This window comes from Zootoca vivipara, chromosome 5 (assembly GCF_965207765.1).
Source record: "Zootoca vivipara chromosome 5, rZooViv2.hap1.1, whole genome shotgun sequence".
Classification (NCBI taxonomy): domain Eukaryota; kingdom Metazoa; phylum Chordata; class Lepidosauria; order Squamata; family Lacertidae; genus Zootoca; species Zootoca vivipara.
This window is the reverse complement of record NC_142588.1, coordinates 52,520,414-52,540,480: the sequence shown is the minus strand read 5'-3', so window position 1 is coordinate 52,540,480 and position 20,067 is coordinate 52,520,414. Positions and strand designations below refer to the sequence as shown.

The window sequence follows — 20,067 nt, the reverse complement described above, 5'->3', positions numbered from 1 at the left end:
CATAATTGCTTCTAATGCTTCTTTGTCTCCATACAGGCCTCTTGAGGAGTATGATTGCAAAACACAGAAGAATATCAAGAGAAAGCATTGCAGTGGATCATAATACCATTTCTTAATAACTAAACAACTACTGACATAGTAAAATCCAAATACTCAAGAGTACGATGGAAGATAGAAATCACCTTTCACCTAAAGAATTGAGAGGGAGAGGGGGTGGGAGAATGATGGGGAAAGAAGAAAAAGGGAGGGAGAGAAAGAAATCCGAGAATATGTTAGAAGAGACAAAGAGACAAGATGGGAAGCTTAGTGCATAAATGGATACAACAGGCAAGTAAAATACCAAATACAGATTGAGAAAATAATGGATTGACAAGGCTTGTGCTAGCCAGCCTGTAGAAAAACAGAAATGGGAGGCCTGAACAGACAGCAAAACAAAGGGACAAGTTAAAAGGAATAGAACATGAAATAAGGCATAACTTAAAAATGGAACTCGCTGAAATAATTGGAAAGGCTCAAAGAATAGTTGGTCAGTTTTCTTGGTATACAGTAAAACTGTACAACTAACATAATAATAATAATAAATTTTTATTTATACCCCGCCCTCCCCAGTCAAAACCGGGCTCAGGGCAGCTCACACCAATAAAATTACAATAAAACATAAAAAGCAATTGATTAGATTAAAATACAGTATTAAAATTTAAAATTTAAGTTTAAAATGCAGCCTGATTTTAAGTAGTCCATAAATCCAAGCCATGAGGAAGGAAAACACAGGGGTCAGACTAAGTCCAACCCAAAGGCCAGGCGGAACAGCTCTGTCTTGCAGGCACTGCGGAAAGATGACAAATCCCGCAGGGCCCTGGTCTCCTGTGAAAGAGCATTTCACCAAGTTGGGGCCAATACTGAAAAGGCCCTGTCCCTAGTAGAGGCCAATCTAGCCACCTTATGGCTCGGGATCTCCAGAATATTGTTGTTTGTGGACCTTAAGGTCCTCCGCGGGGCATACCAGGAGAGGCGGTCCCGTAGGTACAAGGGTCCCAAGCCGCATAGGGTTTTAAAGGTCAAAACCAGCACCTTAAACCTGATCCTGTACTCCACTGGGAGCCAGTGCAGCTGGTAAAGCACTGGATTAATGTGATCCTGCGGCCGGGACCCCGTAAGGAGCCTCGCCGTGGCATTGTATGTATAAAGGTAAAGGTAAAGGGGCCCCTGACCATCAGGTCCAGTCGTGTCCGACTCTGGGGTTGCGGCGCTCATCTCGCTCTATAGGCCGAGGGAGCCGGCGTTTGTCCGCAGACAGCATCCGGGTCATGTGGCCAGCATGACAAAGCTGCTTCTGGCGAACCAGAGCAGCACACGGAAACGCCGTTTACCTTCCCGCCGGAGCAGTCCCTATTTATCTACTTGCACTTTGATATGCTTTCGAACTGCTAGGTGGGCAGGAGCTGGGACCAAGCAACGGGAGCTCACCCCGTTGCAGGGATTCAAACTGCCGACCTTCTGATCAGCAAGCTCTAGACTCTGTGGTTTAACCCACAGAGCCACCTGGGTCCCTACCTTCCCGCTGTAGCGGTACCTATTTATCTACTTGCACTTTGACATACTTTCGAACTGCTAGGTTGGCAGGAGCTGGGACTGAGCAACGGGAGCTCACCCCATCACGGGGATTCGAACCGCCGACCTTCTGATCGGCAAGCCCTAGGCTCTGTGGTTTAACCCACAGCGCCACTGATATAGGAGGCTGCAAACAGCATTAGTTCTGGAACTCTGAAGCAGGTAAATAAGCCATCGGAGGATCTCCAATATAGGAGCTGAAGATCATCTTGAAGTCAAGGTTGTATGTTTAAGTAGTTTAGAAGACCAGGAACTTAATATAGAAATTTATTTATATCTTGGGCAAAGGCCGCTTCTCAGTGGTCAAATTTGCAGAAGGTTTCATGTTGAATCTCTGACATCTCAAGGGCAAGCTGGGAATGACCCCTGTATGTAACCCTGGAGAGTTGCTGCCAGTCAGTAGACATACAGGCTTAAGAGCAGCCTACCAGATCAGGCCAATGGCCAGTGGTTTTTTTCTAGGAAAATAGGTGCCATGAAGTTGTTAGGGTAAGTGCCACACCTTTTAACAACAAACAGAGGTGCTGGTACTGGAATACCATGGAATACCCGGGTGGGGGGGGCACTGCCAATGGCCAATCTAGTCCAACATCCTTTTCTCACAGTGGTAAATCAGATGCCTATGGGAAACCTGCAAGCATAAGTTGAGCACAAGAGCACCTTCCCCTTGTGTGGTTTTCAGCATTTAGTATTCAGAAGCTTTACTGCCTTCAACTGTGGGTGGAGACATAGCCATCATGGTTCATAGACTTCAATAGCCCTCTCCATGAACTTGTCCAATTATTTTAAATCCATCTACGCTAGTGGCCAAATGGTTGATCCATGCAGTTAGTCAAAGGTCTATCCCAATCTATCCCTGGGTAGGGATGCCATGCCACTTACCTGCCCATAGCCTGCCATTCTCTCCCCACCCCCACCCATTACAGAGATCCTTAATTGACATCCAGGGTACCAGAGAGAGCAAGCACAAATTTGTATATAAAAGCAATATAATACCTGCAATAACCTTCTTTGGAGAATCAGATAAGCTGGACATCCAGACTTCAGAGTCCAAGAAAAGAAGCAGCAGAGAAATAAGAAAAGCAGAAGAAGAGGAATTAGAAATACAGTACAGAGAAGCAGCTTTATGGCCCAGCAAATACTGAACAGCTTTTTCTTTTATGTGCGCGCAGAGAAACTATTTCCATAAACCTCACAGCAAGGAAACAACCAAGGAGGTCGCTAGAAGAAGAGCATCAGAAGGCACAAAGTCATCTCTATGGTAGAGTTTCATTAGTGACAGATATAGGCAGGGGATTATGTAACTTTGGTCTAAATCAGAAAGGCTTTGCTCTGTTTTTGAATAACTTATTAGTAATTTTAACAAGCATAATACAAACAATTGAGACAAATCTGGGGGGGGGGAGTGGGATGTTGGTGACATAGGAATGATTCACAGAAATGGTTCACCCAAGGAATCTCAGGGCCTACATTTAGAGTCCCGCAGCACAGGAGGGTCCTAAATGAACACCCTGGGTGTGCAAAAAAAAAAAAAGGCTCTGTATCAGCACCTGGCCATGGGATGATGCTTTCTTATTTTAAAAACATTCTGTAATCATGGACTACATGACATGTACATGGCACAAATACTTATTATTATTATATTATTTATTTAAAAATGCATTATTCTTTTATACTGTACAACACAATGTTGCATATAGCCAAGAAAATCAGGGAAGTGGAAGCAAACTTCATCTTATTCCAGTCAGTAGTCATGATTATGCTATGATATTTATATAGTCTGACTGTGGTTGCTGTATATCAGTGGAACAGATCCCAGTAGGGCTTGCATTTGGTACCAAATGTTGAAGGTGCCAAACGTAAGCCCTGCTTGAAGAGGAACAATTGGCAGCACACTCTACAACTGCATTTGTTTGGAATACTGTACACAATTCTGGTCCCCTCTCCTGAAAAAGAATATTGCAGAACTGGAAAAAGCTCAGATATGCGCAACCAAAATGCTTCTTAAGTTTCTGATAGAACAAGTATGGGGGACTTCCAGCTCTTTGGTCAGATTAGGCCCATCAGCACCCTGCCCTCACAGTGGCCAACTAGATGCCATGTTTTTAAAATAAGAAAGCATTATCCCATGGCCAGGTGCTGATACAGAGCCTTTTTTTTTTGCACAGCCCCTCGCCCAGAATGTTCATTTAGGACCCTCCTGTGCTGCGGGACTGTAAATGCAGGCCCTGAGGTTCCTTAGGTGAACTATTTCTGTGAATCATTCCTATGTCATCAACTTCCCACTGCCGCCCCCCCCCCCGAGACGCCTCTCGCCGCTCCACCTGAGCAGGAAGAAGCACAAAGCGAGCTATGGAGCGGGTTGCCTGTGCCGCTGCTCTAGTATTGGGATCCTCAGATCCAGGCGCTGGAGCACCGCCCCCCAGCAACCTGCTCCGTAGTGCAACGCATGCGTAATGCATCGCGACACATGCGCACGACGGATGCCCCCCCCCCAGCAGGGTGCCTTCGGGTTTGCCGCCCCGGGCAGCCAGAAGGCTAGCGACGCCGCTGCACACATGGCAAGTTTAAAAACACTAAACCAAATACGTACATACTGTGTCTAGCTATTGAGGTTTCTCTGGATAAAGAGAAACAGAGGTGACAGTATAATGAAATAAAGCCACAGAATAATTCCATCCAGGGAAAATACTCCAGAACTCCCCAACTACCCCAAACAGAGTTTGCACTGACCATGCCAAACCAATTTCGAAAGAGCCAAAAAACAGGCAATGATGAAAAATATCTGGAATAAGAAAATGCATAGAGCTTATGGTTCTATTGGAACCATATGCTCCCGCAGTGGCACAAGATACAGTTTTTAAAATAGTATGCAACTGACCTACTTGGTGAGGGGGGGGGGTGAGATTTCTATCCATGACTGTTTTTTTTTTTTGAAGGAGCAGCTGAAGTGCAACCAAGCTATTCACACAATTGCCATTTAATCAGATTGCCCCGAATGCTAATTGGTTGTAAATTTTTAAAAGAAGCATTTCCCCCCTACACACACACACACACACTTGTCAACAGCAGTTGAGCCAAAGCAGAGCACAGGCGGCAGGGAATGTAGAAGCATGCAAGCAACTGGCAAGCTATATTGTAGATTTCCAAATAAAAAAGATATATGTACATATAGGAAGAACACCAGAGCTCCCTGTGTCTGACAGCAGCTAGACAAAGATGAGAGTGCTTCTGAAAGGGAAGACAGCTAGCATTTTTTTTTTCTGAACATCTGCTTAGCATTACTTTTAAGGGTTTTCTAAAAAGATTAAAAACTGCACGACATTTATATTCTAATTGGTCCCAGCCTCTACAACCTCCCCCCTCCCATCACCAACAATACTATTGCATATAACCATTGAGCCTCATTGTGACAGAGGAGGGGCAGACACTGCAGTAGGGACTGGGAACCTGTGGCCCTCCAGGCATTGTTGAACTCGACTACCATCCTCCCTGACCATTGGCCATGCTGTCTTTGGCTGGTGGAAGCTGAAATCCAACAGCATCTGGAGGCTACAGGATTCTTGCTTGTTATGGATCTCATATAAGCCACCCTGGGTGCCTTTCTGACTGAAAGGCAGGGTAAAAATGGTTTAAATAAATAAAAAGTGATCCCTAAAACTGCTCTAGTGCATTTTTGCTTTGAACAGTCCAACACAGTGCATGTATGTACATTTAACAAAAACTTTCTGCAAGGCATTTCTAGTGGAAGTTGCCTGGCTTGCAGTTTAATTACATGGATAAGCCACTTCAAGGTGTTCGACTTATCATGTGTACGCTCAGACTTGCAAGAGATGGCTAGGGAAGGCTGGCAGTGGGTCCAGGTGGTAGAAAATGCTTATCATGCGAGGGAGTAGTTCCTACTGCCCTAGTGGTATACAACTGCTGCCCAGAGGCAAATATCCCCTTTTGGGGCAAGTTGCTCAAGAAGGTGGTGAGTGTCCAGAAGTGCTTGGAAAAAGTTATTTTTCTGGCTCCATTTCAATCTGGCTTTAGGGTTTGGCTTTGGCACTGAAGGAGCCTTAGCCACGTGACCTGTGCTGGGAGAGGCAAAGAAGGAGTGCAACCCTGTTAGTTTTCCCAGATCTCTCAGCAGCTTTTGATATCATTAACCACAGTATCCTCTTGGACTGGCTCTGTGGGTTGGGAGTTAGGAGCAGAAGCAATGTGTCTATCTCAGGGGTCAGCAACCTAATGCCCATGGGCCACAAGCGGCCTATGGGAGTCGTTTAACTGGCCCACAAGCCACCCCCCCCAACCAAGTCGCCCGCTCAGCGAGTCCCCGCACACTGCAGTAAACCGGTGCAGTGCAGCATGGGGACTCAATTCCGCACCGCCGGAAATTGCGTCTGCACAGATGCTGGAAGTCGTGGGCACGCGCGATCAAACCCATGGAGTGATCTCCGCTGAAGTGGACTGGCCCAGGTGAGGTAAACCTTTCCAACCCCTGGTCTATCTGCAGGGCCATGTTCAGAGACTGACAGTAAGGGGCAGGGATGTTCTTTGGTCCTATGACAAATATGCTGCGGAGTTCTGCAGGGTTTCATATTGTCCCCTATGCTTGACACCATTTTGAAGCCACTAGAGTGCCTCTCTTTGCATTGTTCTACCTAGGCTGCAGGATCTGCCAGGTAGGGTCTTTTTGTCACTCCATGAGCGAGGGAAGCCTGAGATGCTTTATGTTAGGAAAGGGGCTTCTCTGTGGAATGCTCTTCCCCTGGAAGACATTGTTCATTTTTTGGTGCCAGCAGAAAATCCTTCTCTTCCCTAAAGGCCACCTCTGTGTTATAAGGAGGAGGTGAAGCAATTCAGGTTGAGATGATTTTATTGAGTGATTTTATTGTATTTAAATATGACCTTACCCAAGAGTGCTTGCTATTAAGGGCAGGATATAAATTAACAAAATAAAGCAACTGCACATTTATTGATCTTCAAAACCAGGCTGCCTGGAAATCCTTCTCGTTTTATCCGTATCACTTCCACCAGTAACAGGGAATCCCACATGTTGTGTAGTTAAACCCACCTTGTATTAATCTTTGGGATGCCCCTTTCCTTATGGAGCTATGCCAAGGGGCATATTGCTCCCTCTCTACTGACTAAACATAATGTTCTGTTCTCTCTACAAACATAACACATTACCCTTTTAAATACAAATCCAGGGCACACCAGTGTTTTAAGCCTTGTGGTACCTTATCAACGGCAAAAGGTTTTCTAAGCTTTCATGGGCTACAGTCAACTTTATCAAATGCACAAACCTGTGACTCCAAAGGAAGTGAGCTCTAGTCCATGGCATCCTTTTGTCCCTTTCTCATTTTGAAACTGAACCCTCATTTGCATTCTTCTACAAAGAATGAATCTGTCTTTGAGACTTTCGCTTGTTGTTCGCCTGTTATAAGTTGTCAGCTCCTCCCCTGTTCCGTCCCAGACCAATCAGAGCCCGCTTCCATTTGCCACGTAAACAGAACTGCCTCATTTATCATCTCCACGCCAGCAGAGACCAAACTGTTTCGAAATACTCACATCTGGCCTTCATGTGATCAAATCGTGCTTCAGAACTGATCATATAGCACAAGAAAGCTCAAGGGAGGGGGTGAGTGGAGAAGCAAGGCAGGGAAAAAAGCTCAGTAACGCCCTATCCTTCTCCTGCTCCAAAAGCTGTTTTTTTTCTAGACTGTAACCTGAGTAGAGGTATCACACATGCTCCAAATAAACAAGGCATAATTCTACATTTACACAACTGGGCTTCAAACAACATCACAAGTTAACTCTCCCTGGGAAACAGAACCCAATAGTCCAAGGAAATATAGACTGAAAAACTATCGCCGTTGCAGTTCATTTCCAGCATGATATACCTTGTGCTTAATCCTCAAGAAAGAATCCTGATCTCATTTGAGACATTAGGAATCTACAGGATTATTTTGTTTTGTCTGGGCACTTTAGGTCCAGGGGGAAGCTTCTGACTTCAGGGAGTCCAGACAGATTGCACCCCCTACCCCCTTCCCATATGGTTGCTATATTAAGACAGCATGCATGGAGATCCGAAGGAGGTTATAATACTGCTATTTTAGGGTCCAAAACAGTGCAGCTGGCTTCTAAAGAGAGTCTGGATAACTTCATTGCCATCAATAACATTCACAGCTATGCAAGCAAGGAGGAAATGGCAGGAATTTGGGCAAGAGTTGAGTTCCTGCCAAAGATGGGGAGGGAGCTCTGGCTCCCAACCAGACAGTATCACTTAGCTGATTAGATGTATTCACAAGGGCTATAGTGTCCTGATGGAGAAGTATCGATCATTACTGCGACAAAAACCCAGGTTCTTAACCTATTTTAAAATAGGCACACATTTGCTTCCTTCAATCCGAACAGCTGCAGTGAGAGACCTTATCATGTACTACATTGTTTCCCAAACTTCCAATAGCTGAAGCACACTTTTTCCAAATTAAACCTGGCATTGGCACACCTAAGTCTTTCAAGCTTGCATCTGGTGTGTAGGAAGGAGCCCATTCCTTCAGTTTCTGCACACTCTGCTTGGCACTCTTCTTCCAAGGGCAGGTAAATCTGCTGCATCAGAAGCAGTGAAGGTCCAATCTCCCTCATCTCAAATCATAAATAGCTCACTACTTGCAACCAGAATCTGTGAACACCCAATAAAAAGCTTGATTTTTTTATTCAAGAATTCCAGCTTGGCTCACACCTCCTGCATAGTAATAAAAACAAACAGACCTGCTCTGGGAGAGGGGGGGGGAGTGAATGCCTGCTGGTGCTTTTCTGAAAAATGCTTTTCCAAAAACTGATGTCCATTTTCATGAGTGCACATTGTCGCCAGGCAATGCTTTAAAAACTTCATGCATTTCAAAAACCAGCTCATAGAGAACTGTGAATTGGGGAAATAATTGCTGATGAGGAGTGACCAAAAGATCGAAGCACACCTTAACCAGAGATGTGGCAGAATTACCTCCCCACTCAAGCCAGAGCAGTGAATCATGCAAAGAGGCAGCCTCTTCTGCAAAGCTCTCAAGTTTTCCCTTTTTCTCGCGAGGAAGTCTATTCAGCATAAGGGAATTTCCCTTTTAAAAAGGGAGAACTTGACAGCTATGCTCTTCTGTGAGTGGGCCCTTTCACAGGAAGGTTCAATTATTCAATATTATTTCTTAGATCACTTGCAGCACTTTGATTTATTGTGATAAGCACAAGCCTCAGATTTGTATCCCCCCCCCACAACACCCTGGCTAGAAGGAAGATTTCAAAAACCTTTATTAAGCCATGGCTTCCTGAACCCAGGATTGTGGCTTTAAACCAGTGTGGTACCCTCCAGATGTTGAGGCCTGTAGCTCCTCTCATCCTTGACCAGGCATCCCAAACTTCGGCCCTCCAGATGTTTTGGACTACAATTCCCATCATCCCTGACCACTGGTCCTGTTAGCTAGGGATCATGGGAGTTGTAGTTGGGGATGCCTGTCCTTGACCATTGGCCATGCTGGGAGAGGGGGCTGGAGTCCATAACATCTAGGGAGGCACCACACTGGGTACCCTGTTCTACAACAATATGGATAAACAAGCCAGCTTCATATCTTGGAGCTGGCCCATTTTGAGAACTGAGCATAGGTAGTCTTTAAACAAAACAGGAAACTGTTGCTTACTAAAAACCAAATAAAAAGCCCCCCAAAGCCCTCCTGACAGCCACACGAGGAAAGCACACAAACCCAACACTCACTGCAGCTTGTGCATGTCATGATAAAGCCATGGCTTATCATGAGCATCACCAAATGGCCCTCAACATTTAACAGACCATACTGTTGTCCTAAGCTCCTGGTGTATGTAGACATGAGTTTGGGTGAAGGGTATTATCCAAACAAGTTTTCTATACTGCATAAGCACAAGAGATTGCAGCATTTTTTGTGAGCCTGGCAGGGAATGGGGGTTTAAATAACCCAATGCAGATGTTCCATAAATATAAATATATCAACACTAGGAGAAAGGAGATGCATCCACACAGCCGTTTATTCTCTCTCCTCGCCCCCAACATTTCCCTTACTGTCAGGGCTTTTTATCAGCCGGAATTCAGTTCCCAGCACCTCTCTGGTGGGCGCCATTGCCATTGAAAGAGAACAAGGGAGATGTTCGTGGCGATTTGAGACACCTCTTTTTCTAGAAAAAAACCAGCACTGCTTACTGTTAATTTCTGCATTATATTTCAGCTTTCACACCACATAAAAGGCACTAATTGAGATCTAACGGAATATAGTGTAGGTTTAGCACTTATTTTTGTGTCAGTCGATTCCAGAAATAAATCTGTTTGGAGTACCAGCATGCAGTTCTTTCTCTGCCATTCTCATTGGTGAATGATGGGGAACAGAAGTATGCATGTGTGGAAAGGGTAAGGAAGTAGCAACGTTGCCAATAAAGTTTGGTGTTGTGTCACACCATGCCCACTGGTGTGAATGAAATTTAGCACAACATGCTGGTAGATCGGTCAAAAGCCACAGTTCCATAATGCAACAGATACTGCAGTGCAAAAGGAACATTTTAAAAAAGGAACACAAGCATTACAAGACAGGAAAACTAACACAATATTCCCCACATCGGAAATCACCCTCAGTTGTTGAGCATTAGATTGAACATTTGCATCCAAGAACTAGATTCGGCCCTCCAGATGTTTTGGACTACAATTCCCATCATCCCTGACCACTGGTCCTCTTAGTTAGGGATCATGGGAGTTGTAGGCCAAAACATCTGGAGGGCCGCAGTTTGGGGATGCCTGAACTAGATTGAATGCACTGAAAACGACATTCCAAATAACTTTCATTATGGGGAAAAAGCACAACATAGCAACATCAGGTGCTTGGGTCAATTATCGAGTGGAAATTTAGGAAGTGTAAATACTGGGAATTCTCCTGCTGATGCCAGCCAGTTGCCTTGTAGAAGTCATACCAGGCATACTGTAAAATTAGGAATTCCAAACACAGCAAGCCAGACCAGAGCGAGTCACATAGCAAGGAAAATATTTCCAAAGAAAAGAGTTCCAGTAGGTGCTTCAAATGCCAAATCAATATCAAAAACACAAAACCCATCCTCGTAAAAGTTCTCCCAGCAAGTCTAGTCACTTAAAAGAAAAGTGAGATCTAGATTTCTTGGCAAGATTCACGAAACAATAAGCATCCATTTGTTTTATTTCTTAATCTGTCCTGGTGTTTTTCATGGGACTTCTTTCTAGTACAGTAATGATCACAGTGGTTTCAGTTTCTGGTTTGGGGGCGGGGGGAATGCACTACCAGACTGCAGCAAGAATGTTATATGCTGTTGGGTAGGAAATTCTATGCTTTTGTCCAGAAGCAAAACACATTATCATCATCATCATACTTTCACCTTGAACTCCCAGGAAAGATAACAATTCAAAAATACAGTATTAAAATCAGTTAAAACGAATTAGTTAAGATAGTACTTATCCTATCAGGTGTCAAAGGACAGGGTATTTCCCGCATTATTCTTCCAGCTACAACTGATTGAACCACTGAGCACAAGGTGTAGTTCTAATAGCCCTGCACCACCTCAAATGTGTCAGAATTTTTTATTAAAAGTCCTCATATTAAAGTATCTCCGAGTTAGCATGTCCAACCTACCTAAGCCTTCTCCCAGTTCAAGGGTTAGTTCAGATTCTATGGTAGGACTCTGAATACTAGAGACTGACTGCTGTGGCAAGTGCACCATGTGTATTTTGTACCTTTCATACTCACAGCCCATGCCTCCATAGTGGCAAAGAGTTGTGCTTGGCAGCCTGGCAGAGCTAATGCACTGAACATCCTCAATAATATGGGAGCACACTTAGCTTCAAAGAGTGCTGTCGCATCCTTTGCTGCAAGCCAGAATCTTGCACGTTGGCAGAAATTGGGTACTACTTCAACACATTACTCTTCTCTTAGAAAACCCCGATATTTTACTACACCCCATGGCACCAGCTTTTTACGTAGCGAGAAGAGACCAACAGGTAGGTCACACTAGCAAAACCACTATTTTATTTCCTTTTTTGTTTAGGAGGAGAAAGCCCAAATGAGAATGGACCATAACACATGGTTTGCATACAGAAGGTCCCAGGTTCAATCCCAGACATCTTCAGTTAATAGGAACCAGTGACAGGTGATAAGAAACATCTTTACTGAGAACTTGGAGGGCTGCTGCCAGTCAGAATACACAACACTGAGCTAGATGGACAAATAGTCTGAGCTGGTACAAGGATCTCATGCTGCAAGTTATGAGTTAAAGAAAGTTGAAAACTACTGTCCTATGGTCCCCATAACACATGGTGCATGGACATATTTAAACTAGAGATGTCACTAAGTTGCATACAGAAGACAGTATGTCATGCTTCAAATTTAACAAGCAAGTCTTTGCACACAATAGCTGCTGTATTTATGTCCATACACAATCCGATCTGGCAGGAGCCATGGGAATTACATCAGCTTTGCTCTTGGGGAATGTCTCCCCTGCTTCAGGGTACACCGAGATGGGTCCTCCAAAAAATACTTGTCAAATCAACATTAAGGGTGTGTGGATGGGAGTTGGAGTCCATCTGGAGGGTTACAGATGCCCCATACCTGCCTTAGGGCAGAAGAGAGACATGCTGGATTACATCTCCCTGGTACCACCATGCCCCCTCCCTGGTGTGTGTGTGTGTGTGTGTGTGTGTGTGTGTGTGTGTGTGTGTAGCTTCATTTTGTTCTCCCTTTGAAACATCTAGCTGAACATTTAGCTGACGGGTAGCCAAATTGATGCCTTCCAGATGTTTTGGATGACAACTTCCTTCAAGCCCAGCCAGCACAACCGATGATCAGGGATGATGGGAGCTGTAGCCCACAACACCTGAAGGCACCGCATTGGTACCCCAGAACTAGGCAAATGAAACCAGGTAAGAGGGAAGGACAAGACTATTATATCTTTGAAAGGTAATTTCAGTGGGTGGTTTTTAACCACCCACGCATGACAAATTGGAGCTGCCAAATTCTCTCATCTACAATGTAATTCAAAGTAGAGGACCTTTGTCCTTTGCACACAATCACCCTACTGAGCAAACATTAGAAGCAAGTCTCACGCAATAATCTATAATTATGAGATGGCTTCCGAGTACAAACAGCTGTCCCCAACTGTGCCAATGTCAGCCAGAGAGCAAGAGAAAAGAAGAGACTCGCATTGAGCCAGTAACAGCAAGAGAAACCATTTTTGTTGGTTAAAGAATTATTAGAGAACTTCTAGGTTATTGTATTTACTGGGAAACAAATCTTTTGCCACTAACTGTGGGACAGGATGCTATCACTGCACAGTCACACATTCACCATGCTACAAAGCTCCAGCACTAGAAATGCTCTGGGATTATGTCCAGAGCAGACTATGTTTCTAAAGCACAGATGGTATTTTGCAGAGGGTTTTTGTTTGGGGGGCGGAGGTGGAAGAGATAAAGAATTGGCCTAATTTATGAGATGTCTGTACAGAACCATTAATTTTAAGAGGATTTATAAAGACACTTTAAAAGTGAATTTGAATTGTGCAATTAAATCCAACACATGCAGCTCACATGTGGGTATAGTTTGCATGGTTAGTAGCTGAAGTATTAACTCAGCACTGCAAACATATGTCATAGCCATCATAATTTCACATGAGAAAAAGGGAGGAATGCCACATTTAATACAGTAACGGCTTTCTACAGTTTTTATAAAGGACTTGTATTAAAAATAATTACTTTATAAAACATCTGCAGCCAGATCACAGTCAATTTTTAAACAATGCTTTAAAGCTCAGTGAAAATTATCGATACTAGAACTGCAGAGTTTAATCAATCAATGTTTTACTCCAGTACAGTGGTACCTTGGTTCTCAAACTTAATCCATTCCGGGAGTCTGTTCGACTCCCAAAACCATTTGAAAACCAAGGCATGGCTACCAATTGGCTGCAGGAGCTTCCTGCACTCAAGCGGAAGCCGCATCACACATTCGGCTTACGAAAAAATGTTCGCAAACCGGAACACTTACTTCCGGGTTTGCGGCGTTCGGAAGCCAATTTGCTTGACGACTAAGCCATTTGGGAACCAAGGTACCACTGTACTCTAATTCTCATTGATCTGTGGGGTGGGGGTACAGAATCATCATCTTTAAAATATGAATAGCAGAACACTATGCCCCACCTCTGTTCTTGGGGCGAAAGGGGCACTATTATTCCAATGGTATGAGCTGAAAGCATTAACAGATCATGTCCATTTTCTCTTTATGCCAACTTTTTGAAGGCCTGTTTTGAAGAAGCAGGTCTATAGAAGCAGCTCTGGCTTGTTTTGCTCTGGGTTTTCCCAGCCCTAAGAAGAAAAGAAGGCTTGCCAGAAGATATAGTGTTGTTCTCAAAGTGGAGTATATGGTCATGGACTTGGGGCCAAAATAATTTGCCCAGTCACAGTGAGAGAGCCTGTCCAAAATCCCATTATGTTATAACTAGATGAAGCATAATTTGGTGGATTTTGTAAAAATGTAGCAGGTAGTCTTTTTTTATTTATTAAGCAAACCAGGAAGATTGAGAAATGACAAGGTACTGCTTCAAAGTTAGAATATATATAACATATTGATAGATATAAATAACAACGAATAAATATTGTGATAAGTAAGTGGGTTGCAGATTTAAATGAAGATATTCTGGAGATAGTATGAGAATACATGTGGAAGCAATACAGACATAATTCACCACGTGGAAATCTTTTAAAGTAATAGCAAGATAGTACATGACCCCATAGGGACGCAGGTGGCGCTGTGGGTTAAACCACAGAGCCTAGGACTTGCTGATCAGAAGGTCGGGGGTTCAAATCCCTGCGACGGGGTGAGCTCCCATTGCTCGGTCCCAGCTCCTGCCAACCTAGCAGTTCGAAAGCACGTCAAAGTGCAAGTAGATAAATAGGGACCGCTACAGCGGGAAGGTAAACAGCGTTTCCGTGTGCTGCTCTGGTTCACCAGAAGCGGCTTTGTCATGCTGGCCACATGACCTGGAAGCTGTATGCCGGCTCCCTCGGCCAATAATGCGAGATGAGCGTGCAACCCCAGAGTCGGTCACGACTGGACCTAATGGTCAGGGGTCCCTTTACCTTTACATGATGCCACAGAGAATTAAAACGATTTATCTGGAGGAGAAAGCTCAACGCTGGCAATGTAATGTTGCATATTTGATGGAAAGGTCTGGTTCTACGAAAGCTTTCAATACTTATATAAAGACATGGTGCTGTACCCTCTTAGGATTTAACTGGGATATATGGAAGGTGCTAGATCAGAAATGGAAAAAGAAATGTATGGTTTACTGATAGCAGCAAAAATATTCTTTGTGCAAGATTAGGAAAGAAACAGGAGTACAATGAATAGTGGATTGGGAAAATTGAACATTTAGAGAGAGAGAGAACTTGGACTTGATCTAACGATAGTTCTTAATGGGAAATATTAAAAGTACTATGCCTTACCTTGTTATGGTTTACTGTTACTGATATGGCATTGAGTTTGACGTCTGACTGTGAAAGACAGATTCAAATCTACACACTCAGGCATGAAATGCAGCTCATTCATTCGAGTCATAGTCTCAGCCTGATCTACCCAGCAGGGTTAATAAAAGATGAATGAAATGACAACCGTTATGGTTTCTTATGCTATTTACCTCTGGGTTTCATGCTACAGGCTAGGAGCCTTTTTTTCAAATCATCAGGATTTTCAGGAAAGGGGAGGGGGAGATAGACAAAATGCCAACTATCCATTAGAATACCACTTAGTTAAATTGCAAAAATCAAGCATTCCAGCTTAGCTAGCCCATCAATGGAATTAATAAGAGGCACGTGCCAGATAAGTACAACAGCATTAGGGCAAGTCATTCCCAAAGAGAAATAAGAGCTACCGCCCAGGCTCTAATTGAGGTCTCTATACCTCTATCCCCCCTTAATATGTGCACACACGCATGCACGCACGCGCACGCACACACACACACACAGAGGGAGGGAGGGAGAGTGTGTGTTTTGTAAAAAGTCAGACCATTGATGCATCTAGCACAGTAACTTTGACTGGCATGAGCATCTAAGACAGAGAATCAGAGAATGGTCTTTTCTAGTATTCTACCCAAGAACCTTCTAAACAGGTATTGTGGTCAAATTCTTCCTGGGATATCCAACATGGTGCCCTCTCAATTCCGCTGGATTACAACTCTGAATTAACTCCCCTGGGAGGGCGGACTGTTCCATAGTGTAGGGCTACTCCTTGACCCACCACTGTTGCTTGAGGTCCAGGTGGCCTTGTTGACTAGGAGTGCCTATTTCTACCTGTTCAGCAGCTACTACCCTTTTGACAGATGTAGCTTCACCACAGTGATCCATGCTCTGGTAACTTCCAGATTGGACTATTGCCATGAACCCTACACAGGGCTGCCCTTTGAAGACAGTTTGGAAGCTGCAACTCGTGCAGAATGCAGGAATAAAGCAGAGGTGGGCATTTCTGGCTGGACTCAGAATATACTGGTCTTAAAGCATCTGCTCTGGTATCAATTCACCACCAAGCCCACTTTAATGTGTTGATTTTGGCATACAAAACCCTAAGTGACTTGGGCCCAAAATATTTGAAGACTCCTCCCCCCATGTCCACCTGCCTGGACTGACAGGAGGGCGCTGCTGGCAGTACTACCTCCTTGTGTGGTTTGTGGGCTGGTGGCGCATGGGGGCTTTTTCTCTGGTGGTCCCCAGGTTGTGAAATGCTATCTCCTCTGAGGTGCATCTTGCATCAGGTCAAGATGCCCCTCTTTACCAAAGATTTTAAGAAAGTGGGTGTTTTCCCTTGTGCTGTATTGCTGCACACCTGTTACGCTGTTCTCATTATTTTGTCTAGTTCTGCAGCTTTAACTTATGGTTTTCAATTAATTGTACTATTGCCTGCCCTGAGACCATTCAGTGAAGAGAGGGCTATAAGTAGAAACAATAAGTAAATAATATATAAAGTCATCCCTGACCATTGATGTTGCCAGCTGGTGCTAAGGGCAGCTGCAATCCAAAACAATTGGATATTGCTACTTGGGACTAAGTCTCATTTAACTTAATGAGGCTCCCTTCTGAGTAGGCATTAACGGGATTGCATTATGAACCTATTCTCCCATCTGACGCCACAGCTGCACTTTTATTCAGCCCTGCACAATACATTTTGCTGCCTGAGGCAAAGGACAAGCTAGCACTTCCACTTTCCATGTACAGAAGCCACCTCGATTGGCAGCTGGAATTTTGCTTCAATAGCTGCAGCAGGATAACATCATCCACTGCACCTGAGGACAACAGGCTAGTTCATGACAAGCTACATAGCACACACAGCTCTGATCTTCACTGGGAGGGAATGACCAGAGGTTCAGGAGGAATTCGTCACCTGAAGGGACTGCCTTCCTCTGCCTAATGGTAGAGCTGGCCCTGACTTTCATTTCTGAGCCATGTCTGCACTGCACAGTGCACACAAGAGAGTATAACTTGTATTTATACTTTTGACTGGTTAGGAGAGAACTTACTAGTTAGAAATTTAGGCCAATAAAAATTATAGAGAACCTAATCTTAGGGTATCTGGGCATGATGAATCTCTCACTCACACAGCCATTAAGAAAACCCGGTGATGAGTCAAGATTGAATCCATGTGAGGGCAGGTGGGCCAGAAACACATACAGCCAGGGTTCCTGTGCCTTTTTATAGTAGTATGCAAGACGAAGTTTTAGCAGCTGCAGGTTTTTTCACACCACCACAATAAGCTGCATTTACCCTAAAACAACAGCCCTTAGATACAGCTAAAGGTACAGGAACCCCTTCAGGAGCACTAGCTAGACCATGGAGGGATGGAGAAATGTGGTGATACACATGAGGGAATGGGCAATGCATGCACAAACTAAGCTTGCAAGTTCAGTTATACCATTACTATTCCTCCAGAAATAACCATGAACAATCCCTGGGTTGTGACAGAGTCAGGTTAGAGTGATTCTACCTTAGCAAGAAGAACATGAAACTAGAGGTCTTCAGGTAGCTTCCAATGCAATGCAAAATTGCAACATAAAAAGCCTGCTTTTTCTGCATTTAGTACTTGTAAAACATTTCCCCATCAACTAGAGAGGGCAGGGAGAGGCACATTTTCTGCTGAAATATACAACAGCAAAAATGTGCAAGCAACATTTTGCCTACTCGGTTACTAAATATTTTAAATACTCCCTTTCCTGCTAAATGAAATCCATCAAACACCCCCCCCCCAACATTTCACACAACAGGCAATAAAAGAGCAACTGTTAAGAAACATTTTGAGCTTTGTAGACATGATGCTACATATAGAACAAGCATGGTTTCTTACCTGATTTTCTTTTTGAGGATCCATAATCCCTGAAAAAAAGGCAACAACAGATAGACATGGTTAGGTCTTGAAGCACAGGGGAGAAAAAAGGTAGAGCCCACTTGCTTAGAGGCACATTGTGGGCTTCTCCTCTTTTAAACTGGAGCCTGGGACCACAAGGCATTGACACACACACCCAGCCGGTGATGCACTCTCCCTTGATAAGCAGCAGCTGGTGCTTCTGCAGCAGAGCCTAACAAGCCCATGTGATCCACTAGAAAGAGCCGACCATCCACTCAAGGGAGGGGGAGAGCATATCAATTCTCCCTTCTTTAAATCAAGCTTCAGATAGAGCTGTTACTGGCTTAACCTTTTATTGTTTTCATCCAGCACAGAGGCACAAGCATGCCGGCTACTCCTTGCAAGGTTACCGCATTTGCTTCATTAAGCAATATTGTGTGGCGCTTGCAGTACTATGGTTTCCAAAAAGCAGTTTGCCATCTGCATACCCCTGCAGCTTCTTCTAGTTATCTCTGCCTAACACTTGTCTGTGCAAAAGAAGAGTAGAATCGCCTGGCTTCTTTCGCATAAGGAGAATAAATGCTGTTTTCTCACTTTGACTGGAATACACGCAATAGCAAGCTGGTTCTTTTGATTACGGGGCTGATAAGGTTTCTTGATTTCTAGAAAATATTTTATTAATTTGTACATTCACATAGATAGCTGTTAAAGGAGAAGCTCTTGGATTTCCAAAGCAGGATTTTCCCACCAGCACAAAAATTATATGCATGCTTACTTAGAAGTAAATCCCAATAAGTTCAATGGGAGCTAACTCTCCAGTAGGTGTGCATAGGATTTCATTTCACATTTCCCAATAGCCATTTCAATAAATTGCCCATCTATCAGTACAATCCTTTCCCTACTAGAAATGAATAACAACTTGGTGTTCCCCAGATGCTGCTGGACTCCCAACTTCTAGTAGCCCCAGCCAGAATGGCCAACAGTCAGGATTATGGAAGTTGGAGTTCAACATCTGGAAGGCCACAGGTTCCCCAAAGTCAAAAATGACAATAAAGGCATTTCATGAAAACATACGAAGAGGAAATTGGTTAAAGCATTTAAATAATGATTAAGAACCTGTTCCCCACCTCTTGAAGCTACTGACCATTCATAGATGATTGGGGGGGAACTGAAGAGAGAATAGAATACAAAGTATGGGTGTAAACAATACTGTGAGCAGAATACCCAGTGGTGCCAATGCTTCTCTTTGGGGACACAACCCCTGACTAATTATCCCCTTCCTTCTGGAGCTCTGAAATTGTTAAAATTGAGATGTTTGTAATGTTTCTAGCATTCTGACCCCTTTCCTTCTTTCGCGAGACAAATAAACCAATGAAATAAAAGTAATTAGTATCCTATTCATTTACTAAGCTAAATCGTTGCATTGTGGAGCCCTCTTCAACATGAATCTGTTCCTTCACAATCCGGGTCAACTTTTTCCATAGACTTAGAATGCCTCTCATTGTGATGGTATATTAAGTACAAGAGCCCAAAATTCCTTGCCTCCAGCAAAAACAGGGCTTGAAGAAGGCCAAAATTTCTGAAATTCTCTCTGTTCAAGCAGAATAGACAGAAAGAAGGGCCCTGTGTTGAGGAGAATGGGCTGCACAGACTTGAAGCAATACTGTGATGATATTAGAAGAAGCTACAGTCTAGTTCTGCACGTTTACTCAGGAAGACTTCCCATTCGTCAATGGACTAATACCTATACCCATTAAATATGGCATAAGTTCTCCTCAGCTTGCAAATCCCAATGCAGTCATACCTTGGATCCCGAACGCCTTGGTACTCGTCCGTTTTGGCTCCTGAACACCGCAAACCCAGAAGTGAGCATTCCAGTTTGCGAATGTTCTTTGGAACCTGAATATCCGGCGGGGCTTCCATGGCTTCCAGTTGGAAGCTGCACCTTGGTTTCCGAACGTTTTGGAAGTCGAACGGACTTCCGGAATGGATTCTGTTCAATTTCCGAGGTACCATTGTATATTTGCACAACGAGGGACTTGCCACATCCCAATTC

General features: G+C 43.9%; 1 protein-coding gene across 8 annotated transcripts in view; it reads right to left on the bottom strand.

Moving 5' to 3' along the window:
* The window catches only part of SH3PXD2A (SH3 and PX domains 2A), a 267,552-nt gene that overhangs the window by 87,121 nt on the left and 160,364 nt on the right, over positions 1-20,067 (bottom strand). For 4 of the 8 annotated variants that reach the window (XM_088669620.1, XM_060274715.2, XM_035133347.3 and 1 more), the window contains one exon: positions 18,012-18,040. In XM_088669620.1, coding sequence (XP_088525746.1) covers positions 18,012-18,040 — 29 coding nt within the window. Of the gene's footprint in view, positions 1-2,607; positions 2,653-6,905; positions 7,628-18,011; positions 18,041-20,067 lie in introns of those variants that run through there. The other 4 variants (XM_088669619.1, XM_088669621.1, XM_088669622.1 and 1 more) reach the window with 2 other exon arrangements.